Raw genomic sequence first — 27472 nt, forward strand, 5'->3', positions numbered from 1 at the left:
GCTAAAAATCATAAAACTTCTATAAGAAAAGATAGGTGAAAATCTCTTGGGACATTAAAAAAAACAACAACAACACTGTAAACACAGCTGGTGGGAATGTAAAATGGCTACAGATATTCTGGAAAAGAGTTTGGCAGTTTCTTGTATACCTAAACCTGTGCCTACCATCCAACACAGCAACTGCACTCAATGTGCATTTACACCAGAGAAGTGAAAAGTTACGCATAGGCAACTTTTCTTCATGTGTATTCAAATGTTCTTCAGTGGGTGAATGATTCACAAACTTTGGTACATCCATACAGTGGAATACTACTCAGTAGTAACAAGGAGCAAACTATTGATAGACGCAACAACTTGGGTGGATTTCAAGGGCATTCTATGCACTGAACTAAGGGCAATCTTAATTGGTTATATGCTATATGATTCCACTTATATAACAGTCTTGAAATAGGATAACTATAGAGATGGAAAACAAATTAGTGGTTGCTAGAGGACAGAGTTGGTTGTGGGGAGGAGGGTAAGACTGAAGGGGCAGAGGGAATTCTTTTCTGGTAATGGAACAATGCTATATCTTGATTGTGGCGGTGATTACAGAAATCTATATATAGGATTAAATTGTATAGAACTATGCAAAACATATGAAAATTGGTGAAAACCGAGTAAAGTCTATAGTCTAATTAATAGTACTGTGCCAAGATCAATTATCTGATTTTTTATTTTATTTTTATTTTATTTTATTTTTTTTAAAAAAGATTGTATTTATTTATTTAACAGAGAGAGATCACAAGTAGGCAGAGAGGCAGGCAGAGAGAGAGGAGGAAGCAGGCTCCATGCTGAGCAGAGAGCCCGAGGCGGGGCTCGATCCCAGGACCCTGAGATCATGACCTGAGCCGAAGGCAGCGGCTTAACCCACTGAGCCACCCAGGCGCCCCAATTATCTGATTTTGATATTATAGTACAGTTATAAGATAAAGCTCTTGGAGGAAGTTGAGGAAGAGGTTTATAAGATTCTACATACTATTTTTATAATTTTTTGTGAAATTGTACTTTGTACTTTACAATTTCTTGTGAAATCGTACTTTGAATATAAATTCAAAGTAAAATTAAATAATTAGTTTTAATTAGGAGAAACTCAAGAAGCTCAGTATATTGTCCCAAAATCCTCCCTACAAATGGAACACCACACTTAACTTTTAGGGATCTCCTGACAATGAACAAGCGGACTGCTTTAAAACCATGCTTTGTCAGTAGGCCTCAGAATTGAGGACATCACTGTGAAGGTTTTTATTTGAGGGATGTGTGAAGGAGTTAAGAAAATTCTATCCCATGTGTTTTTACCTTTACCTCAAGATCAGCAAATTTAAGTAGAATTTCCAGAGTAAGGATGACCACCTGACAGGCAGTCGGAACCTTGGAACGCCTGATAATGTAGTATAACCACTATTCTTCAGCATTTCATTTTTTAAACTTTTAAAAAATGCATTTGAATGAAAGGTATAAATATCAGTCTTTTCCAGTCCCAACACCCTTCCACATGACATGGCTTTAATTTGAAAATGTTGCCAATATTGATTCTAGGAAATCACTTTACTGGCTTTTATCCGATTAGATGGCTTTGGAACTATGATGACTTTGTGACATCCTATTGATTTTGCCTCTAAAATGTTCCTCCTATCTTGCTTGTCTCTGCCTCTTCATTCCCAGTGTCACTATCCTCCTTACAGCCCTCATTATTTCTGACAATAGCTCTTTGCTAACTGGTTTCCCAAACTTAGTCTCTGTATACTAAATCATTTGAAATTCCATTCCTGGATTAATCTATACATGGCACAATTCTGATTAGGTCTGATTTCCTTGCTTTAAAGTGTTTAAAGGCTCCCCAACGCTTATTACAATAAAATCCAAACTCCTCAGTGTGACATTCAAGGACTTCCCTGTATATGGAGTATTAGGTTGAAAATAATTTTCACTCACAATTTTAAAGACATTTCTCCATTGACTTCCAATTTTTAATATTTCTATTGAGAATTACAATGTGATCGTCCCACTCATCCTCTGTATGTAACCTATTTTTTTTCTTTCCAGAAGCTTTTAAGATTTTTTTTTAAGTCTCAGTGATCTGTTATTTCTTGATGATGTGAATTGGGGTGTGTGTGTGTGTCTGTCTGTCTGTCTGTCTTGGGGTGGTGGGTCTTTTGTCTTTTTTCATTCACTGTGCTGGGAATTTAATGGCCATTGCAACCTGAACATTTATGTTTTCTTGTTTTGAGACATTTTCTTGTATTGTTTCTTTGACAATTTCCTCTCTGAAGTTTTCCTATGTTCTCTTTTCCTAGAATCTTCTGGGTTGATTTTCTCAATTTCTGTTCCACTTTCTGGAAGAATGACTTGACTTGAGCTTTTATCTTTTTATTCTAAGCTCTCTTTCTTAATTCTTTGATGTTCCTTTTCTTGTATCATCTCATTACTCTTTCATAGATGTACAATCTTATCTTTTGAAAATATTATGCTTTAAAGTTGTCTTTGGCTCTGTGTAGTGTTTCTGTTTCTCCTGGGTTGCTTTTTTTTTTCTCCCTCTTATTTGTTTTGCTCTCTTTTAATGTCGGAGACTTTCCTCCAATATCTGGAGATTCTTGGTTATCTGTTTATATTTAATAGTAAAGCACTAAAAATCACAATGGAAGCTTTGTGCACTGGAACGGGGCGGCTTATAGACTAAGTTTCATTTTAGAGTATTTCCTGGCCAGCTGTTTTGTTATTTTGTTTTGTTTTTTTAAATAATTTAACATTTATATTGAGGTTGAGGTATGATTCACATACCATAAAATCTATCCACTTAAACAGTTTTCAGTATATTCAGATTTGTGTAATTGTCACCACAATCTAAGCTTAAAACATTTTCATTGCTCCAAAAAGAAGCCTCATACCCATTAAGTCATTTCTCATTCGTCACTTCCCCTACGATATATTCCCAGCCTCTGGAAACCATTAATCTACTGTCTCTATATGAAGACAAAGCCACAGGCTGGAGATGTGCTGCCACTTGCCAAGGCACAGCTGGGGCCACCAGAAGCTGGAAGAGGCAATGAAGGATTCTTCCCTAGACCTTTTGGTGGGAACATGACCCTGCTGATAATTTGGTTCCAGACTTCTGGCCTCCCAATCTGTGAGAAAATACATTTCTGTTGTTTTAAAAAAAAAAAAAAAATCTACTGTCTCTATAGATTTGCTTATTCTGGACATTTCATAAACATGGAATCATATAAAATATGGTCTTTTGTGATGGTCTTTTTCACTCAGCATAAAGTTTTCAAGATTTGTCCATGTTGTAGCATGTTTCAGTACTTCATTCCTTTTTATGGCTGAATAATGCATCTGGCCTTGAATAACCCAGGTTTGAACTGTGTAGGTCCACTTACTTTTAAGTGCATTCTTTTTCAGTAAATGCAGTACAGTATTGTAAATATATTTTCTCTTCCTTAGGATTTTCTTAATAACATTTTCTTTTCTCTAGTTAACTGTATAATAAGAATACAGCATATTTTACACACACACACACACACACACACACATACATATATATAAAACATACAAAATATGTGTTAAATGAGTGTTTATGTTACCCATAAGGATTCTGGTCAACAGTGGGCTACTAGCAGTTAGGTTTCTGGGGAGTTAAAAATTATATGTATTTTCAACTGTTGCAGGGATGGGAAGGGTATGGTCAGCACACCTAACCCCAGTGTTGAGAGTTCAATGGTCAACTGTAATGCATTGTATGGATATATCATGTTTTGTATATCCGTTCATCAGCTGATGGATATTTGGGTCATTACCACTTTTTGGCTATTATGAATAATGTTGCTATGTACATTCATGTACAAGTTTTTGTGGTGACATATGTTTTCATTTCTCCTGGATATACTTAGGAGTGGAATTACCACAGGGGATTTTAAAAGGCGAACATAAATGTTGCTATCTGTAGGTCTTTCTGTCTGGGTGGCTCAGTTTCTCAAATTTGCTATGTGATAAATGTAAGCCTGACTACTGGCCTTCTAAAGCTGGTTGGAAGCTGACTCATTGCAGAGTTCTGGAGGTGGGTGAGTAAATCAACCTCATTCTTTTGCTAGGGACTGCTAATTATCTTTCAAATGTCCATCCCTCCCTCCTTCCTTAAAAATAGACTCTTGCATTATTGGGGAAAATGATGAACCCAGGTATAACATTTCCTAGCCTCGCTTTGCAGAAAGAGATGGTAATGAAACACAAGAGAAGTCGCTGGATGGGATTTAAGGGAAATGGCTTTAAAGGGAAAACATTTAAGTGGAAGACAGGAATCCTTTTATGATGCCTGAAACATGGGTGCTATTGGCTGAAGCTTTAGTAGCTACACTATATCCATAAAGAGATCCTTGAAGACCCTAAGGATGGGAGAGGAAAAAGCCCACGAAGAGCCCTGGTCCCTTAGCTCTGGACTGCCCATCTTCAGATTTCTTTTAGGTGAGGAAGAAATAATTTTACTTGTTTAAGCCATTACTACTTGGAGTACCTGTTAATTACCAGCCTATCTGAATCCTAAGTGATAGACTTCAGAATTTCATTCTGTAGGCAACTACATCTGATCACCCCCTAATTGTAAGTAATCTATCATTCAGCTTTCTCCTCGTTTCATCAAAGATGGAGTTCATATTTCTATTTCCTATACTGAGAAATTTTTAAGACAAAAAAAGCAGAAGTTTTTTACCTACCAACTTCAAACCTCGAACTTTACCTTTCCAATCTTATTTCCTACCTTTCTGCTTTATACACCATGAACTATTCAGAATTTCTCTTTAAGCTCCATAATTTCCCACAATCTGCTTTTGCTCATTATTTTCATTCTGAGAAAAGCTCTCTCCCTGTATCTGTTTCTAAGTTCAAATGATACCTGTTCTACTCACGGGTCACTGCTTATAAGGTTGTTTCTTGAATATCCAGCCAGAAGTCATCTCAGCCCACCTGCACCATTCTCTCCTGAACACCGACTTCTTTTATTGGATTCTCATGAGCTCAGGGGCCGTGTCTTTAGTTCTCTACATTCGTCTGTAGAGCATAGCTTTCTGGTGTGTACATAACCATCACACATGTATTACTGTATATCAAGAAATTTGGTTTCTAGAAATATTAATTGGCAAAAGCTTCAATTCTTATGCCTGTGCCTCACAACTGCATAAAGGAAATTCCAAGTTTAAGTATTACTATAAACTGACCCAAAAAGCAACGACTCATGGACCTCTACAGCAAAAGCTAATGATGTACTGTATGGTGAGTAATTAAAAAAAAGAAGCCACCCTGGTAACCTAATTCCACCACAGCCTTATAACAGAGTTTACGACCAGTAGATCATTGGCTAGATGAACCTGGAGCTGCAAGGGTCTTTCTGATTAGTCAAATCTGTACATTAAAATATCCTATGGTATTCTGCACAGAAAAGCTTACTGATCATATGTAGTAAAACTCACTTAAAACCTGTGTATCTAGGGCGCCTGGGTGGCTCAGTGGGTTAGGCCGCTGCCTTCGGCTCAGGTCATGATCTCGGGGTCCTGGGATCGAGTCCCGCATCGGGCTCTCTGCTCGGCAGGGAGCCTGCTTCCCTTCCTCTCTCTCTGCCTGCCTCTCTGCCAACTTGTGATCTCTGTCTGTCAAATAAATAAATAAAATCTTTAAAAAAAACAAAACAAAACAAAACAAAACAAAACAAAAAAACCTGTGTATCTGGAGGCGCCTGGGTGGCTCAGTGGGTTAAGGGGGTTAAGTGGGGTAAGTGGGTCAAGGCCTCTGCCTTCGGCTCAGGTCATGATCTCAGGGTCCTGAGATCGAGCGGTGCATTGGGCTCTCTGCTCAGCAGGGAGTCTGCTTCCCTTCCTCTCTCTTAGCCTGCCTCTCGCCTACTTGTGATCTCTGTCTGTCAAATAAACAAATAAAATCTTAAAACAAACAAACCTGTGTATCTGTCATTTTAAAGTAGTAACTCAGACCTCATGAGAAAATTTTACCTTTTCAAAATGCTATGAGTACAGATAAGTTTTGTGGTTATCAAAAACCTTAAAGAATTCAACACATCATGATCACTACTGCATTACCCTCTGATACCTCAAGATAGACTCTCTCTTCATCTTGAAGCGGGGAGAGATGAAGTGATTTGCATAGCATCATAATGAGAAATTTAATGAGAAACAGATCTCTGACTTCTTTTGTATTCTGGTCAAATTTGGCGAGGTAAGCCACAAAGGAAAAGATTGGCATGTTAGACTAAATGAAAATCTAACACATCTATATTTAGTGTTGTATATTCAGTGACACAATTTTAACTTTTTATTATTTATTTATTTATTTATTTATTTACGAGCGCGAGAGTGTGTGTGTATCATGTGTGCAAGTGAAAGGAGGAGCAGAGGCAGAGGGACAAGCAGACTCCTCGATGTACATGTAGCCCAACACTGGGCTTAATCTCATGATCTGGAGATCATGACCTGAGCCTAAATCAAGAGTCAGATGCTTAAGTGACTGAACCACCCAGGTGCCCAGGTACCCCTAGAGACAAGATATTTATTTATTTATTTATTTTAAATATTTTATTTATTTATTTGACAGAGAGAGACACAGCGGAGAGGGAACACAAGCAGGGGAAGTGGGCGAGGGAGAAGCAGGCTTTCTGCTGAGCAGGGAGCCTGATGTGGGGCTCGATCTCAGCACCCTGGGATCATGACCTGAGCCGAAGGCAGACGCTTAACTGTTTGAGTGACTCAGGGGTCCAAAAACAAGAGTGAAAAGTGAAAAGATGTTCAACTTATTATACATTAGGGAACCACAGATTAAAACAAAAAGTGCATTCCCCTGCATCTTTTTTTGAGAGGCAATATAGCATAAAGTTTAAAAATGTAGACTCTTGATTCACACTTCCTGGATTTGAACCACAGGTCTGCCATTTTCTAACCTTGTACAATTTACTAATTTCTCTGTGTCTCTGTTTCCTCATCCTCAAAATGAGGTCATTACAGTAACTAACTCATAGGATTTGTTACAATGATTAAAGAGTTTATGTAAAATGCTTAGAACAGTGTCTGGCACACAGTAAATACTATTTAGGTGTTTATTAATGCTATTTATTCCATCATATGGATACAATGTAAAACACTGTTTAAAAGATAAAAGTAATCCATGGGGCACCTGGGTGACTCAGTTAAGTCTCCAACTTTTGATCTTAGCTCAGGTCTTGATTTCAGGATTGTGGGTTCAAGCCCTGCATCAGACTCCAAGCCCACGCCATACCCCCATTTTAAAAAAAAACTAAAATAAATAAATAAAAAGTAATCCTACTCTGTTGGTGGAAATGGTAATTACTACAGATTTTTTGAAGGATAATTTGATAATCTGCATATGCTCTATGTAGTAGTTTTACTTCAGAAATCTGACTCAATGACATAAGGATAAAAAAGTTATATGTTCAGAAATGTCCACTACATTTCTAGTTTATGCCCCAAAGGGGGAAACAATTAAAATATCCATCAACACCGAAGTGAAATATGTTACAAAAAACTGTAGCATACTAAGAAGGCAGCTGTTAAAATAATGTAGGTTTAGATGTACTGACATAAAAGTTGTCCAAATATTTATATTAAAAAGTAAATCATAAAGTAATATGTGTAATATGATCCCATTTAAATGAAAACAAGCAAAACATATATATATGTGTTTATTTATACATGGATTTTTAAAAGAGTTGTGAAAATATACAAACTGCTAATGAGGTTATTTATATGGGGAGATGGGTAGAGTGAAAGGGCACTTCAGCTTTTTGATCTGTACTTAGAAACTGAAACTATTTTTTAAAAGATTTTATTTTATTTTATTTTTTTCAGAGAGAGCGAGAGTGTACATATGCATGTGCATACACACAAGCAAGGAAGTGGCAGAGGAACAGAGAGAGAGAGAGAGAGAATCTTGAGCAGACTCCTTGCTGAGTGCAGAGACCAACATGGGGCTCGATCTCATGACCCTGAGATCATGACCTGACCAAAATCAAGAGTTAGATAGTTAACCCACTGAGCTACCCAGGCGCCCCTGTACTGAAACTTTTTAAAACAAAGACACATGTATTTTATTATATAATTTAAAAACTGTAAAAAGGGGTTGCTTACTAGGTTTGCCTATCCTACTAAGAAAATCCTGGTTTCCATGGATTTGATATATGAATAGAAATGTTCTGCTACTGAGATTTAGACACTATATACCATTTTGGAAGAAATGGCCTGACTTGGGCAATCCACACATATAACCCAAGAAAACCAGTTTTTGAAAAAACCTTTGGTCTCACCTACAATGGTACTGATTCGAAGAACTCACTACATTAACATCTTATACCTTAGTTCTATTTATCTCCATCTTCAGATGATCTGAAGGTAAGAGAGCCTATTTAAAAAAAAACATAATATATTCAAACTCTAGTGAGTATATCCCTTTACGGGAAGAACAGAGTTTTTGAAAAATTTCTGTATAGGAAACTTCTACAATTCAAATGGATTTAAAATATATAAATACTAGAGATTTACTGGCACCTTTCTATTATGCTGTATTTGAGACACAAAGATACTACCATTGATTGAAGCAGAACTGCACGGAAGGCACACATAATGAATTTAGGTCACTGGAAAGGCCAAAAGTGCACTAGCTATGTAATAGCAATATAGGAGACTCTGGGAGAACACAATCTCATGGTAATTCAATCTGAGCATTCCTTTAGGCTACCTAAAGCAAAATGGAAGAGGACGGAGCACACTGAAGTTATGAAAGGGATATTTAGTGCAAGGTTAAAAAAAAAAGTATACCTATAAAAAATATTTCCTTGTCCACTCAAATGTACATCTGCTGCAGATTTTTAGAAAGTGGCTACTGAACTGGGAGTGTTTCAGTGGTTGTACAATATCCTTGTTCTTAAAACCCATTATTCTGAAAAAAATTTCTCATTCCATTTTATTGAGACATTTATAAAATGGTGTTAATTCTTAGAATAATGAAAATTGTGGAATAATAGGAATCTAAGGAAGAGATATGAAAAGGAAAAAAAATCAGTTTTATGATGATTACCTTAAAACAAAGAGGTATAAAAGAGGTAATTAACAACACAACTACACGGCAAATTGGACAGACTTGCAAATATCACAGAGCACCTCTACAGTGGTTCAGGGATAAAAATCGCTAATAAAGCAGTATACTGCCTCATCAGCTAAGTCTGGGGGACAAGTTACTTCATCCATTAAAAAAGGAGAGGAATTCTCTGCCTGGCAAATCTACAATTTGCCATTATAGAGACTGTAGTCTGTATTTGTTTGTTACATAGATAACTGAAAATAATAGACTTACTGAAAAAAAAAAATCCAGTATAAATAAGAGTATCAAATATGGAAGGCAGACAGAGGTTCAAATCCAAGCTCTACTACCTACTAGCTGTTGTGACCCTGGGCAAGTTTTTCAATTTCTTTTGTCTTAGGTCCTCATCTCTAAAATGAGGGCAATAACCATATTTAGGGTCGTATTACATGAGAGGCTACGTTAAAAATGCTTTACAAATAGTAAGCACTCAGTAAATGTTGGTGCTGGTGGTGATGCGTGAGAATATGGCAAGCTTAATTTCCTAAATTTTGAACAATGTGGAGATACCAAGTTCTAGCACACATTCAAAGATTTTAGAAGGTTGTAATCCTTACTAAGCTATGCCTGTGAGGGTTACTCAAGCTGATAGTCCTAATAGTCAAAATCTTCACATGTCTTCTAGACAGGACTGCAAACCAATACAACTGATTGCATATGCTGTACACAAAGAACAATGGAGCAGTGAACAGCATGGACTTGAGCCAAACCGCTCAAGATCAAACACCATTTTTGCTATTTACTAAGCCATATGACCTTGGGCAAGATTATTTAATCTCCCTGTGTCTCAGGTTCTTCATCTAGAAAGTGGTGATAATAATATTTATCTTATATGGTTACTATAAAGATTTAATGAGATAATGTACAGAAAGCATCTAGTGCAGTACTCAAAACACGTTTGCTATTGTCATCATCATCCTAAAGTCATTCTACAAAAGAAAGACATCTCTGACTACTAGAATTTGATTCTATAGAAACAGCATTTAAATTAGTTCTTACTTTTCAATATTTTAAGATTCTTAAACTGCCTGGGCATTTGAGCTTACACTTTGTACCTTGCCTCAATATAAGTAAGACAAAAAAAAAAAAAAAAAAAAAAAAAAAAAAAAGTGAATTTAGCATTGGATCTTTCCAATTGTCATTGATGTAAAGTTAGAGATGACCAAAAAGTACCTTATCAAAACCCACTGTAGAACTGCCTTCCCTGCTTAAAACAAAAACAAAAACGAAAACCAAAACTGCTTTCCCTGTTAAAAGCAAGTTTACTTCCTACCTGTCATCTGCATTACGAAGGGATGGAAGCCGAAAGCTAGTGTTTCTGTCAAGCTTTGACTGGCTTTTGGTCCTCTTGATGGAGCCTTTCAGGCGCTTGCTGAAGAACCCCTAGAATGAAAAGGCAGAAGGTGATGGGAGAGAAAACCAAAAGAGCAACTTTGCTGTCTCCTTACTCCTCTGCACCACCTCTGAAAAAGGTATTAAGATTTTTAAAATGAAGACCAGAACAAGAATCCAGCTTTTCATTTTTTAATTTATAAATAAAAGTTGCTTGAAACCACCTGGTAATGGGATGAAAAATATTTTTCTTCTAGGATAACTGGGATAATTAAACTTTTGATAACACTTACCTTCTTATGTCTTAAACATTTTCTATAGCAGCTATGGTAGAGAAACCTCTAACATTGTTAATAGATATTTTAAAAACACAACAGTGTAACAGAAAAACATATTCCTTTCTCTGAAGAAGTTTCGATAGAAAAGGGCATCTAGTGGGTAGTTTCCGGAATTAAATTAAGGGAAGAAAGGAAATGAGAATAGCATGTGCATGAGTGCACTAGAGGAATTTTAAAGGATATACTGATAGTGAAGAGAGAAACTTTATTCTAAGAGCTGCCCCCCCAAAAAACAAAAAAACAAACCCAAAAATAAAAACAGAAAAAATAAAACTCCACAACCCTCCCCAAAACCTCTCAAAGAACACAAAAAACAATTATGTAATTAGTATAAAGTAATGTGTTGGCAGTCTCAAAAGTGTGAAAGTTTGGTCTACAAATCACCTTGGATATGTTACTTGTAAACTTAAGTTTTAAATGTAGCTAAACTGTCTTGAAATAGGTATCACTTATGAAACTACTGAAACATCTAGACTTCAGAACAAAGTAGTTTACAGTTTTTGGCCCCTGCTAGCCTCTTACCACTTCCACTAAACTATCTAGAGCTCCTTCAACATTTCCTAGTCTTAGCACCTGGTAACAATGAGCATCCAATGAAAGTGTGTTGAATAATGGAATAAAATGCATGCATGAATGATGACAGTCACTGCTTTCAAGTAGCAATTATTTTGTTGGCAGATGAAAGGACATCTTATAGAAGTATACCAAAATGTCTTGAGAAAAAGTTCTAATTCAAAGAAAAGTATTTTGATGTTGGGAAAATGACTCTTTCTAATCACCTTGAGATGAATATTATTTTATATATATATAAAAGCTACATACAATAAACATTTCCATAAGGAAGACAAAAGAAATATGTCAAATCTTTTATATTCTTTTAGTTATCACCACAGCCCACTGTTTTGGGTGAAGATTGTATTACTCAAGATACACTGGGTTACATTTATCTAGTCATCTCCCCATATTAATAGCACGAAACATGTTCCGCATCTATCTATGAGCCTATCGACTAAGGGAGATGGGAGATGGGGGCTTGGCTCTGTGCTACTCTCACGTGGGGACTTGGGCTAAGGGAGGCTCCTCCTCTGCTCATCTATAGTTGCTTCAGCAGGAGAAAGGAAATGTGACAAGTTATATCCTAGTTCTTAAACCTTCATGTCACTTCTAGTCTCATTTCATCAGACAGAAAGTCACATGACCACACCCGATTTCCGCGAGGAAAGGATATACAATGGTATTATGTATCCAGAAAGAAAACCGGGACTATGTGGTGAACAGTAATGTTGACTACCACAGTGCTTACCCACGCCAAGTATTCTGCCAACACACAGGCATTGCTCCTTTCATTTGAGAAAAATGTAAATGAACTTATTTGGATCAGAAGTAAACTATTTAGCTCACTGAAAAAAAATACTTGTTATTTCTTGTTATTCCTGTAGCCCAAAGAATAAGTGTAGAGACTCTTGGAATATACCACATAGACGTAGTTCCCTAGGCTGTTTTTATTATAGGTGCATAGAGATTGACTGGAGAGAATAAAACAAGAAAACAAAACTGTTTTTTATAGTACTACATTTCTTTTTTGATTTTGTTTTTAAAATTTTTTTAAAAAGATTTTATTTATTTATTTGACAGACAGAAATCACAAGTAGGCAGAGAGACAGGCAGAGAGAGAGGGAGGAAGCAGGCTCCCTGCTGAGCAGAGAGCCTGATGCAGGGTTCGATCCCAGGACCCTGCGATCATGACCTGAGCCAAAGGCAGAGGCTTTAACCCACTGAGCCACCCAGGTGCCCCTGTTTTTTAAATTTTTTATTTAAATTCAATTTAGTTAACATATAGTGTATTATTTGTTTCAGAAACAGAATTTAGTGATTCATCAGTTGCACACAATAGCCACTGCTAATTACATCACCTGTACTCCTTAATGGCCATCACCCAGCTAGCCCATCCCATTCCCACCCCACCCCACTGCCCCTGCAACCCTCAGTTTGTTCCCTATAGTTAAAAGAGTTTCTTCTGGTCTCATCAAATACTAGCCAATAGGATCCAACAGTGCATTGAAAGTATTATTCACCATGACCAAGTGGGATTTATTCCTGGGCTGTAAGGTTGGTTCAACAACTGCAAATCAATCAATGAGATATAATACATTAATAAAAGAAAGAACAAGAACCATATGATACTCTCAATAGATGCTGAAAAAGCATTTGACAAAGTACAGCATCCTTTCTTGATCAAAATGCTTCATAGTGTAGGGATAGAAGGCACATACCTCAATATCATAAAAAGCTGTCTATGAAAAACCCAAAGTGAATACCATTCTCAATGGGGAAAAACTGAGAGTTTTTCCCCTAAGGTCAGGAACATGGCAGGGCTGTCCACTATCACCACTGCTATTCAACATAGTACTAGAAGTCCTAGCCTCAGCAATCAGACAACAAAAAGAAATAAAAGGCATCAGAATAGGCAAAGAAGTCGTCAAACTCTCACTCTTTGCAGATAATATGACAATTTAGGTGGAAGACCCAAAAGACTCCACTCCAAAACTGCTAGAACTCATACAGGAATTCAGTAAAGTGTTAGGATGTAAAACCAATGCAGAGAAATCAATTGCATTTCCATACACTAACAACAAACAGAAGAAAGAGAAATTAAGGAGTGGATCCCATTTATAATTACACCCAAAACCCTAAGATATCTAGGAATAAATCTAACCAAAGAGGCGAAGAATCTGTACTCAGAAAACTATAAAATACTCATAAAGGAAATTGAGGAAGACCCAAAGAAATGGAAAAATCTTCCTTGCTCATGGATTTGAAGAACAAACATTGTGAAAATGTCTATGCTACCTAGATCAATCTACACATTTAATGCAATCCTTATCAAAATACCATCAACTTTTTTCAAGGAAATGGAATAAATAATCCTAAAATTTATATGGAACCAGAAAAGACCCTGATAGCCAGAGGAATGTTGAAAAAGAAAACCAAAGCTGGTGGCATCACAATTCCAAACTTCAAGCTCTATTACAAAGCTGTAATCATCAATACAGTATGGTACTGGGAGAAAAAAACAGACATACAGATCAATGGAACAGAATAGAGAGCCCAGAAATGGACCCTCAACTCTATGGTCAACTGATCTTCGACAAAGCAAGAAAGAACGTCCAATGGAAGAAAGTCTCTTCAACAAATGGTGTTGGGAAAATTGGACAGTCACATCCAGAAGAATGGAACTGGACCATTTCCTTATACCACACACAAAAATAGACTCCAAATGGATGAAAGACCTCAATGTAAGACAGGCATCCATCAAAATCCTTGAGGACAACACAGGCAACAACCTCTTCAACCTCAGCTGCAGGAATTTCTTCACAGAAACATCGCCAAAGGCAAGGGAAGCAAAGGCAAAAATGAACTACATGGACTTCATCGAGATAAAAAGCTTTCGTACAGCAAAGGAAACAGTCAACCAAACCAAAAGACAACCAACAGAATGGGAGAAGATATTTGCAAGTGACCTATCAGATGAACGGCTAGTATCTAAAATCTAGAAAGAATTTACCAAACTCAACACCCAAAGAACAGATAATCCAATCGAGAAATGGACAGAAGACATGAACAGACATTTCTGTGAAGAAGACATCCAGATGGCCAGTAGACACAGGAAAAAGTGCTCAACATCACTCAGCATCAGGGAAATACAAATCAAAAAAACACAGTGAGATACCACCTCACACCAGTCGAAATAGCTAAAATGAACAAGTCAGGAAACGACAGATGTTGGCAAGGATATGGAGAAAGGGGAATCCTCTTACACTGTTGGTGGGAATGCAAGCTAGTGCAGTCACTCTGGAAAATAGTATGGAGGTTGCTCAAAAAGTTGAAAATAGAGCTACCCTATGACCCAGCAATTGCACTACTGGATATTCACCCTAAAGATACAAACGTAGTGATCCAAAGGGGCACGTGCACCCAAATGTTTATAGCAGCAGTGTCCACAACAGCCAAACTATGGAAAGAACCTAGAAGTCCACCAACAGATGAATGGATAAAGAAGATGTAGTATGTCTATGGATACATACATACGTATATATAGACACACACACACACACACACACACACACACACACACACAGGAATATTATGCAACCATCAAAAACCCAAAATCTTGCTGTTTCCAATGATGTGGATGGAACTAGAGGTTATGATGCTAGCAATATAAGTCAATCAGAGGAAGACAATTATCATATGATCTCACTGATATGATGAATTTGAGGAACAAGACACAAGATCATAGGGGAAGGGAGGGAAAAACGAAATAGGAAGAAACCAGAGAGAAGGACAAACCATAAGAGACCCAATCTCAGGAAACAAACTGAGGGTTGCTGGAGGGCGGGGTGGGGGAGGGATGAGGTGGCTGGTGATGGACATTGGGGAGGGTATGTGTTGTGAATTGTGTAAGACTGATGAATAACAGACCTGTACCCCTGAAGCAAATAATACATTATATGAAATAAAAAATAAAATTATAAATTTAAAAAAAAAAAAAGAGTCTCTTCTGGCTTGCTTGCCTCTCTGCTTTTATCTTATTTTTCCTTCCCTTCCCCTATGTTAATGTTTTGTTTCTTAAATTATGCATGTGAGTAAAATCATATGGTATTTGTCTTTCTCTGACTTATTTCGCTTAGCATAATGCCCTCTAGTTCCATCCATGTTGTAGTACATTTCTTTTTCTTTTAAGATTTTGTTTTGAAGTAATCTCTATACCCAATGTAGGGCTTGAACCTACAACTCTGAGATCAAGAGTTGCATGCTCTACCTGAGTCAACCAGGCTCCCCTAAAGTATCCTATTTCTCAGAAACAGGCATTTTTCTGGTCTCCTGTACAATCTTTTAGTGTTGCTAGGGAAAGTCCCTGTCATTTGTTCTCCAAGGCAAAGGCTTTATTTACTACTTATTTTGATTCAATCAGGATGAGTCACCACGTTTGCTCATAAATGTAGTCAGCAAACCAGATCTGTGTTTATGGAGTTCTATTTGGACTGTTTATGGTTGGTTCCAAAACCACTGGCCTAAGTATAGATTTGGCCCAAGGATCTGCTCTAATATCATATATATTTCTAACAAAAATACAGTTAAGCAGTTACCTGGGAATATACTAGTAGATGTTCATCATATAGTACTGTGTTTTTGTGGCACTTACTATATAATACTTTCTTGTTTTAATCCATTTATTTAATAAATATTTGTTTTATGTCTATTTGTTGTAAAGCATTATACCAGGTATTGTAAGGGAATCAAAGATAAAACAAACACAAACTCTGCCCCCAAGGAGCTTATAGTTTAATATGGGATTTGGAAACTAAATTTAATATATATCACACAATTAGGGAGGCAAGTGTTCCTAATGTCTGGCATATTTAATCACAAAATATGTTTCTTTGAATCTAGCACACCAATGATTTTAAGTCATGCTATTATTTTATGTACACTAAAGAAAAAAGCTGCCAATTCAACTATAACACAATGCTTCATCACTTAAAATTCTTATTTTGTACTAAGAAAGGTTTTAAAAGACTTAGGTTTTGTCATATGTACACATAAAAAGAATATATGCAAAATAAATTGCTAAGGTATTCCTAATGCTTCTTTCTTCTTCTTCTTCTTTTTTTTTTTAAAAAGATTTCATTTATTCATTTGACAGACAGAGATCACAAGTAGGCAGAGAGGCAGGCAGAGAGAGAGGAGGAAGCAGGCTCCCTGCTGAGCAGAGAGCCCGATGCGGGGCTCGATCCCAGGACTGTGGGATCATGACCTGAGCTGAAGGCAGAGGCTTTAACCCACTGAGCCACCCAGGCACCCCAATGCTTCTTCTGAACAACTTTTTGACTTGGGGTTGTTGTTCATGTTTTTCTATAGAATATCATCCTGTATCAAGGATGTTGATGACAGAGTATCTTAAAACAGTAACTTACAGGGGTGTTAAAATATGAAAAATGTACATCTTGGAATTGATAATATGATATTATTTTAGAGAGGTATATAGGAACTAATTTTGGGATTTCAGAAAAAGACAAGGTTACATCATCCAGAGAAACAAGGGGAAATTATACGAAAGTAGAATATGCTAGGTCCCAGTGGGTAGACAAGATTTGGGTTTAGGGTGCTGAGAAGCAAGGGTATTTTATGGAGCACAGCTTGAGAAATGTCATGGAGATAAGAACACAATGGGTATCCATTAAGTAGACTTAGTCTGGCTGGTATATGATTAGAAATAGTGAAAAATAAGGTTGGGAAGGTGGTTTGTCCACCTACTAAAGCAGACTTATTGCTCCCATTAGCCCTTAAACTTTTAAGGGAAGATGTAATGCTTAACATCAACCATAGTATCTAAACTTTAGTGAGCATTCAATGTATATGTGAAATTATGGTTGTTCTGGGAATACAGATAAGGGAAATATAAGATAGCCCAGAGTGGTCGGTAATATTTCACAGAGGTAGTAGAATTTAAAACAAAATTCTGTTCTTATGTCCTTGATAAAACTGAAACATGGTTTTCACCTGAGAATATTGTTTAGCCTAGGCTATAAAGGTTGGTCTGGCATTATGTCTATTTAGGCATGTGGTCTCCCACATGTTCAGGAAGACCACATAACTGAACAGATAATGCTACTAAAAACTCCCTATCTCCATGCTAGTCTCAGCTTCTGCTATGCTTCTGTCCTGGACCGACTATGCAATGAGCCAGCCTTCCAGTGACATTAACCCTACCAGGAAACCTCAGAATATCGAACATGCCCACTTGCCCACTGCCCCTTCTGAGCAATTTCTTGTGAACAGATCACTACCCTTTGCGCCAAGCAATTCTTCTCTGACTATAGCTTATTGGACCAACGATGGGTAACTGACCTAACAGTCCCTAAAAGAGGGGGCCTGGCAAGAGTCCTGCCTGTAGGATATGGTATCACCTGGTAGTTACCAAAAATTCTAGGCTGACTCCTGGCCATTCTCTGCTTCTAGCTTTACCCTCCACAGCTCTGAAAGCCTGAAATTCTCTACCTTCTCCATGCATCTCTGCTACTGCTCATATTCTCCCCCTTCTCCCTGGCTAAGTCATCCTTTCAGACTCAGCTAAGGCATGATCTCTTCTAGAGTGTTTTCTGACATGTCCTACAGCTTGCTCTAGATGAGGTGCTTCTATGCTTCTGGGTATTCCAAGTCAACAGAGCTAATCTTACATTTAGCACACTGCATGCCCGCTTATGCGCCAACAACCTTCCCCTCCCCAGAGTCGGTCTGATATCAGGCAATTTGTAGGGGTTCAATAAGTGTCTGTAGAATGGAAATAACATGGGCAGTGAAATGAATAAAAGCCATTGCAGTGTTTTTGATGCAAGTACCAATGTAGAAAGAGCAGGCAACTCTGAATCAGAAAGTGTGTCTTCAAATCCTGGCTCCAATTTCTCCTATTGAATGACCTTGGACAAGTCAGAATTTCCAAGTTTCAGATTTCTTACCTGTAAAATGATGAATAAAAAATCATCTTCCTAGGGCCATTCCAAAGAATAAGATAACTGAATGGAAAAGTATTTTTAGAATAATGGAAAATGGGTCCCTTTAAGTATGAACTGACTGTGAATTTAGGGGGAGAGACTCCTGAATAGGTGAGGTAGAATCATGATTTTTTTCCACCTTAGAAACTACAAGATCAGAGGAAGGGAAGGAAACTAGGTATCAATTCCACGAGTAGCAAAGATTTTGGCTCTTTTGTTCAGTGGTGTATGCCAGTGCCTACAGGGATACTTGGTACATTGTAAGTGCTCAATTAACATTTGCTGACTGAACGAATTTACTGAAGGTTTCCTGGATATGAAGCACTGGCTAGGTGCTTTCCAATATGTAATACCGTGTAACTGATGCAACAACTCCACAAAATAGCTATTCAGCAACTTGTCTTAGGTCACACAGTTAATGGATGAGGAGTCAGGATTTAAACCCAGTATACTGAAAATACTTAAAGTTTCATTCATTCATGTATTTATTGAGCACCTTTTATTGGCCACATACTTGAGGCACTTGAGATGCTGTTAGTGAACAAAACAAACAAATCTTTGCCTTCATTAGGCTTCATATACTAGTGGAAGGAGACAGACAATAAGCCAAGAACTTAATTAGTAACAGACAAATGCTGTAGAAAAACAGCGCCATGGAAAAAGCTGAGAATAGAAAGTGGTCACGATAGATCTTTTGAAGAAAAATGACACCGACTGAAGACTTGAAGGAGGTGAGTTAGCCTGCAGGTGTAAGAAGAGAGAAGCGTTCCAGGCAAAGACTTTAAGGCAGAAGAACTGCTGGTATGTTTCAGAAACAGCCAAGAAGTCAGTGTGGCTGGAGTGAAGAAAGCAATGGGAAGGGTTGTGGGAAATCAGCCAATGGGTAGCAGTGCTGGTGCCAGTAGTAGGGTGAGTGGGCAGATCCTGCAGAACATTGTGAGGCCATCCTGCAGGCCTTACCTTTTACTCTGGTTTCTAAGGAAAGCAACAGTAAGAGAAGACCATCCAAAATGGTCACAAGTAAGTATTTGCTTTTCTGAGAGAAGTAACTTCAGCTATGAAAATTAGAAACATATACTGATTTAATATGGTTTGGAGTAAGAATGTGTGTTATGGGAACCATACATTTTCTTTATCAAGAGTCGATCACTTATCAACAGCTGGGATACAGAGATGATGTCTGATTCCCAGGTCCCATGGGCTGCCGAGTGGCAAAGTTCAACTGCCCAGGCAGCCTGACTCTGGAACCCTGGTTTTTTTAGCCACTATACTACACTGATTCTCCACATTCTCATTCCTCTTCAAAATACTGTGGAAGGAGCGGAGATGTCCTTCAGCAGATGAGTGGATAAAGAAGATGTGGTTCATATATACGATGGAATATTATTCAGCCATCCAAAAGGATGAATATCTACCATTTACACCAACATGGATGAACTGGAGAGTTTTATGCTAAGTGAAATAAGTCAATCAGAGAAAGACAACTATCATGTGGTTTCACTCATATGTGGAACATATGGATCATAGGGGAAAGGAGGGGAAACTGAATGGGAAGAAATCGAAAAGGGAGCCAAACCATGACAGAATTTTGACTCTGAGAAATAAACTGAGGGTTGCTGGAGGGGAGGTGGGTTGGGGGATGGGGTAACTGGTTGATGGACATTAAGGAGGGCAAATGATGTGATGAGCACTGAGTGTTATACGCCAAGTAATGAAGCATCGATCACCACATCAAAAATTAATGATGTATTATATGTTGGCTAACTGGATTTAAATAAATACAAAATAAAGACATATTCCTACAAAAGGTAAAAAAAAATATTCTAGGCACTATGATATAATGCATTTTCTCCAAGTGTGCTGTACTTAATTTCTATATAGCTCTTATTACAGAATTATATACCACAAAAAGAAAGAAATGTACTATGACAATTTGAAAATACGAGGGGGGAAAAAAGAAGACAAAATGCCCACCAGTATGACATCTGACTTAGAAAACTTGCCAGTAGGGCTCCTATCTATATAATTAAACTGAAGCAAAATCAAAACCCTACTGAAATTACTTTTATATGTAACTGATTCCTTGGTCACTGTGAGAAAAAAATCCAAATACAAAATTTAGAAAGAGATGGATATCAAGAGGAAAATGCTTCTTTCACATCAAGTTATGACATCTTGTCTTATGTAACTGTGAGGAGTAGAAGATGCTCCTACAAGCTGACTTTAAAATCCAACAGCATCAATGGAAACAAAGGAAAAGACTGCAAATAAACTGATCTCACCCTTCTGACACCAACCTAATCTGAAAACATAGTAAAACCCTCAAAACAAATCCTACCTCATCTAGTCCTCCTTGAAAATACTGTTGCTACAAGCTACAATTCTGAAAAATAGTAGAAAGCTTATCATTTAAACAACTCCATTGTCATAAAGCAAATGATACAGCTAAAATGACTTACTTTAATTAGTTGGTACTCCCTCTTTTCTGCCAAAATAAGGCTTAAATTTAGCAACTGCCAATGAAAGGAAAAGCCAAATGTTGCCTTTCTCTGGAGCTTGGCAAATGTTAAGAGAACGATAAAAGTTGCTCACCACCTACAAAGTGGAGTAACCCCCGAAGACTGAACTTGGCTATCAGGGCATGATTGGTAACTGAAATAAAACGGCTGCTATGCAACCGCTCTCAGAAGCCTCCAGGATGGTAATGAGCGCCACTGACTTGCTTGCATCCTTGGGTTGCCGCCAGTCCCTTAAGACATGGAGAAGTGGAGACAGAGAAACATATCACCTTTCACAAAAAAACAAGGTGGTGTGCAACACAAGTCCACGGCCATCCTGTATGAGACTTTTTCTTATAGTGGCCACACCAGGGATTAGGGAGATCTACATGATTTAACCAATTTTAAGAGCATTTCCTTAAAAATAGTACACGACTCACAGTACAAAAAGCTACCTTGTCAACTAGAAAGGACCCAGGTGAGAACTGTTCTCATTCTGGCTTTTAAGTTTTTGTTTGATTAGTAAATTAATTTCTGTGTATTTGTGTATTTTAGCAGTTCATGGAATTACGGATTGCAATTACCCAAGAAGGGTGATGTCCTACAAAAATTATTCCCTTCCTTACTCATTTAATAGATCTTAGGAGCTTACAGATGTTCTAAAAACGTTCACTAGAATCCACTTGTAGACAATTAACAAGGAAGAAGGAAAAGGTAGAGTAACTGAAAATGTTAAACTCTAGTTTCCAGTCACCACATTTTACTTCCTTAGTTTATTTTCCAGTTATCGAAAGTCCAAATACAAGGGAAACTCTAGATAGCAAGGATAACAACAAAACAAATCATTGCAAAGTGCTTTTAGTTAACAAGCAGTTTCAGTGTGGGTAATTTCCCCCCTAGTGGGGATTTGTGTTTGGTTTTGTTTTTTTTGCAAATTAAAGCATCAAAGGAGATGGGGGAAGGTCCTATAATAAATTACAATTGTTTTTCTAGCCCAGAGCTGATGAATCAGAATCTCTGGGTGTGGAGCATAGTGATCTGCATTTTTGACAATCATCCAATGATTCTCTTTTATTAAATAAAGTAAAACATGTATTATGAAACTTTAAAACATACAAAAGCACATATATTAATACATTAACCACATATCCATTAATCAGATCTAACCCACATCAACATATTGATTGATACACTATTAGATATTAAAATACAAAAGTAAAACATATATATTACAATACACAGAGACATGTTATTAAATTTATTTTAATATGGTATAACATATTGATATATTAAGATTTGTTGCGGGGTGCAAACATCTTTTCTATCCCTAAGAATCTTCTTTGTCTTAAGAGATTCATTTTCATTTGACAGAACACTGTTACATCAGATTTCTCTGGATTATTACCTTCCTGTTAAATTTTCTCAAACCTTTTACTTTCAACTTTATATGTTTTAAATGTACCTTAAAAAAAAAAAAAAACCGTTAGGTCTATTGAGGTATAATTTACAAAAGGAAACTTCACTATATTTAGATGTATAGTTTGATGAGTTTTAACAAATCTATATACCAGTGCAACTAAGATACAGGTTTCTACCATCCGAAACATTTCTTCATGCCACTTTACAATCAATCCATTCCCCCTACCTCAGCCCCTAGAAACCACTAATCTACTTTGTCCCTAAGTTTTATCTTTTGCATACTGTCATATAAATGGAACTATGCAGAATTGAGTTTTTTTTTATCACTTAGCACACTGTTTTGGGAATTGATTCATGTTACTGCATGTATCAGTAGTCCGTTCCTTTTGATTCCACATACGGATATACCAAAATATGTTTGCCCATTTGCCAACTGATGGGCATTTGGGTTGCTTCCAGTTTGGGTCTATTAAGAATAAATCTGCTAAAAAAAAAATGTGTGAACAAGTCCTTACGTGGACATATGGTTTGGGAACCACGAACTTAAAAGCTTGATTGGAAGTTCACAAACAAATACCATGGAGAGATGGCAACTTTTTAAAAGGATGTTAGTGAGATGGAGTGGTGGAGGGAACTTGAGAAGGAAAGGAATCCTGATGTTTTTTCCTTTCTATGTAAAATAGTTTTAGATTTACAGAAAATGTGGAAAAACAATAGAGTTTATTCTTACCCAACTTCCCCAAATGTTAACATAACCATAGTAGAATTATGAAAATGAAAAAATGAACATAGGGTAGCATACCGACAAATTATAGACCCAATTCTAACTTCACCAGTTTTCCCGCCGTATTCATTTTCTATTGCCACTGTAATAAACTGTCACAACATGGTGGCTTAAACAGTACAAATCTATTATCTTACAGTTCTGTATGTCAGGAGTCCAACACGGATCTCACCTGGCTAACATCATTGTGTCTTCAGGGCTATATTCTTTTCTGAAGGCCCTAGGAGAGAATCTGTTTCCTGGCCTCCAGAGGCCACCCATGCTCTTTGGTTTATGGTCCCCTTCCTCCCATCTTCAAGGCCAGTAATGTTGTATCTTTCTGAAAGATACTGTTTTTAAGGCCTGCTATTAAAATGAACCCATCTAGACAATCTAGGGTACTCTTTTCACTTCAAGGTCTTTAGCCTTAATCCCATCTGTAAAAATCTCTTTTGCCATGTAAAATAACATATTCACAGATTCTGTGTATTAGGATGTGGACATCTTGGGGGCTTTATTCTACTTTCCTTCCACATATAGTCTATGTAAGTACTTTCTAACGAGTGGGCCATGTAGGTTCCCAACATTTTGTAATCATAAACAATGTTGCAAAGAATACCTTGCACATCTGTATTTTCATACTGATGGATGTGTACCTTAAGGGTAGACTGTTAGAAGTGAGATTGCTGGGTAAAAGGGTAGGCACATCCGTAGCTTTGTCAAAATCCCCTCCAGAAGGGTTGCACTAGTTTGTATTCCCATCAGCAATGTATGAGAGTGTATGTTTCCCATGATCTCACCATCTAATTTATTGTCATACTGCATAGTTTTTGCTAGCCTAAAATGTGAAATAGTATCAAAATATTGTTATAATTTGCATTTCTCTGATTATAAGTGAGTTTGAACATTCTTTTTATATGTGCAGGACAATTTTTATAGCACTTGGGAATTACTGTTCATACTTTTTTCTCCCTGTTTTTCTATCGGGTTCTGGTCATTTGTCCCTCAATTTTTTTTTAAAGATTTTTATTTATTTGACAGAGAGAGAGAGAGAGAGCACAAGTAGGCAGAGAGGCAGACAGAGAGAAGGGGGAAGCAGCCTCCCCGCTGAGCAGAGAGCCCTGGGATCATGACCTGAGCCAAAGGCAGAGGCTTAACTTACTGAGCCACCCAGGCACCCCTGTCTCTCAATTTTTAATAGTTCTTTATATGTTGTGAATGTTTTCTCTCAGCTGGTTATCTTTTAACTTTGTTTTATGATGTCTTTTTGCTAAGTAATTTTTTAAAAAAGATTTATTTTACAGAGAGAGAGAGAGCGCACGCGCGTACTGGGGGAGTCGTAGGGGGAGAGAGAATCCCAAGCAGACTATGCCCCGAGCATGAGCCCAGCATGGGGCTCATCCCACAACCCCAAAGCAAACTGAGTCAGATGCCCAAGTGACCAAGCCACCCAGCCACCCCATCACACAATTTTTAAAACAGTTTTTGCCTCTGGCTTTTCCATAACCACTACCAAAAGTTTTTTCCTACATTAAGATTATCAATCTTTCCTTCTGTACTTGCATGGTTTATTTATTCATTTTATTTTCCATTTAGATCCTTAATCCATTTGGAGTTTATGCTTATGTGAGGCGTGACATACATATCTAATTTTACCTTTTTTCCCAAATGACCACTCATTTGTCCCTACACTTTCTTTCAAATGCCAACTCCTCAGGAAGCCATTCCTGATTTCTCTAATAGGAGTTATAGTCTCTTGTCTCTGATTATCTAAGCTCTTTTGTTTATATTACCGGTTTCCTCTGTCTTGACCAATAATTAGTTCTATTCCTATGCTATATCCCCTACTGAGCCTTAACTCCTATTTCATATCTCCTACTGAGTCTTAACTCCTGAAGGCAAACATTATTGAGCTCATCTTTGTATTTCTTCAATGCTTAGCATATAGTGGGTTACTTAATACATACTTGCAGAATGCTAATGATTAATCTGAATTATTAAGAAAAGCCCAATACACTCAAGAAAGTAGTGAAAATATCTAATACATTCCAGGAAAAAAAAAACTCCTTAAAATTATTAAAATTAAGCTAAGTCTGTGTTTAAAGAGGAAAAGTTTAGTAACTAGAATATTCACTTCTGTAGACCACTTTAGTTCCTGCTAATGAGATGTGTGTTGATTTTCTTATGACTGGCAGAGACTGCTGATCTTAAGTTCACAGAGTGTGAATATAAGAAAAAATGGCTTTAAGGGATAAAATAATGAGAAATGATGGGTCAAAACTAAGAAAGAGAACATTATCCCAAAGTGAGGTCTATTAGTCTATTGGACAGTCTCCCAGAGGTTATCATGAAAGCCTGAAAAAGCATCAGATAATATAATGTGAGAGATACTTTCTCATTGTCAGGGGAGATGGACTAGATGAATTTAATTGAAGTTTTCCATCTCTCATTTCTAGGACTCTAAGAATAAAACCATCACAGATGGAGGGGGGCTCTGGAGCCTAGTAGTTATTTAAAAAAAATAAAATTCTTACTGCCTCTGATGAAACAAAATGCACTTGCACTTGAAACCCATATTATGGAAGTGGCAGTAAACAAAAGATACACATAAAACAATAAAATTATTCTTTACTAATGTCCATCAGGATGGCTTTTTAAAAAAATATAGAATAAAATGGGGAAGGGAAGGAGAAACGCATCATGGACAGAATTTTATTAGGCATATTTATATAACTTCTAGAGGCTATTTCCTAACTGTATTGTTTCTAATGCTGCAAATATTTTTTTCATTATAAATTCATTATAAATTAACATATTGATCCTAAGTATACAGTACTTTTTTTCCCCCTGCAAACCTCCAAGGATCTTAAAATACCTGTGTAGTATTTCATTAGCATAAAAAAGGCATCATAGGCCTTAGAGTAGGTCAAACAATTTGCTCTTGGTCACACATGTGAGACACTAACTAAACACACATTAAACAAATATATCTCACCACTCCTTTGCCTGTTTTTGGTATAAGTTCCTAAGCACTAATAATATAAAATCCGATACTTTGGCAGAATTCAAAGGAAGGTAACACAGGCCCTAGATCATATGGTCAGAAGAGTGCAGAGACTTTTTCAACTGCAGGCACCTGATTTTAATGGAGAAGAGCTCTTGAGTGACAGTCGTCACGCTGATGATAAAGATATGAGTCCAGGTAGCTAAGGACAGATCATCAGGTTTTGACCTTCACTTCTGCTGGAGCTATTACCTTTTCTTCATTTAACTTTTAAAAAGTTGAGAGCAGACCATATTTCTAGGCATCCAATTATTTCTTGAGTAAGAAGACAACTAAGATAATCTCTATGAGTTACTCTATCATTAATCTCACAGGACTTCCATAGAAAGAAAATTATTCCCTTCTATTCACTACATCCTCCCTTAATTCTACACCTAACAGATTAATATACACCCTTAAAAAAATTTCACAACGTTGATTAATTTTAAACCATCAACTAATGATGGCGATGTTATGGCTTAAGAGGTTAATGTCTTTGCAATGGGTGTACCTTAGGAATCATGAGTTACCTATACATTAAGTGAGTTTTCAAAAGCAGTTTAGAAAAAAGAAAAAGTCAGTCCTGAAATTCTAAGATCAACAAGATACAGTTCTGATCTTCTAGAAGAGTGTTTCTGAATTGTCTTGACTACGTATCAAATGAGTAAAATATTGTTGGTATGCATTCCTAAAGTTGTTTACTTACAAAATACAAGGATGTTCTAATGTATGATTATAAAACATTCAATAACATAAAAATTTTAAGAGTGAAATTTTAAAAATCAAATATTTATTATTTTCTTTCTGCAACTCAGATGGATCATATTAAGTACCCTCTGAGATAAATACATCCTATGCTGGAGACTATCACCTAGAATATCACAAACCAGGGAAGGCAACCATGCAAATAATGACCCTACAATAAGTACTATCACCAACAAATGTATATTCTTGTGGAAGGACAGAGAAGGTCAAGGCTAATGTCGCCTAAACACTGGAGCTGAATTTTAAAGGATGGAGAATACTTTTAGGAAGCATAGAAGGTAGTCTTTTTAGGCAGAAATTACAAAGATAGCTGAGGAGACTTGTTTAGGGAACTCTTAAATTTGGGGAAAATGGAGCACGAAGATGGAGCACCCTCTAAGTTTGGCGGTTGAGAGATCTGGGGGTGGGGATGGGGATATTGGGTATTAGGAAATGAAACTGGAAGGCCAGCCAAAAACTTGACAATGAAAAAACTTGACAACTGTGCCAAATGAACTTTGGTTTTTATCATCCTATAAAACACAAGTCCAATTCAAAAGCTTTCATCAGGTGACTGATGCTTTTTGATG

The 27472-nt window shown here is 37.0% G+C and overlaps 1 protein-coding gene across 1 annotated transcript in view; it reads right to left on the minus strand.

Moving 5' to 3' along the window:
• RASAL2 (RAS protein activator like 2) overlaps nucleotides 1–27472 on the minus strand; it is a 359939-nt gene that overhangs the window by 50980 nt on the left and 281487 nt on the right. Inside the window, 1 exon segment of the mRNA XM_047703675.1 lies at nucleotides 10463–10572. Within this exon segment, the coding sequence (XP_047559631.1) occupies nucleotides 10463–10572 (110 nt within the window).

The sequence above is a fragment of the Lutra lutra genome, chromosome 15, assembly GCF_902655055.1.
Source record: "Lutra lutra chromosome 15, mLutLut1.2, whole genome shotgun sequence".
In the NCBI taxonomy this organism is placed as follows: domain Eukaryota; kingdom Metazoa; phylum Chordata; class Mammalia; order Carnivora; family Mustelidae; genus Lutra; species Lutra lutra.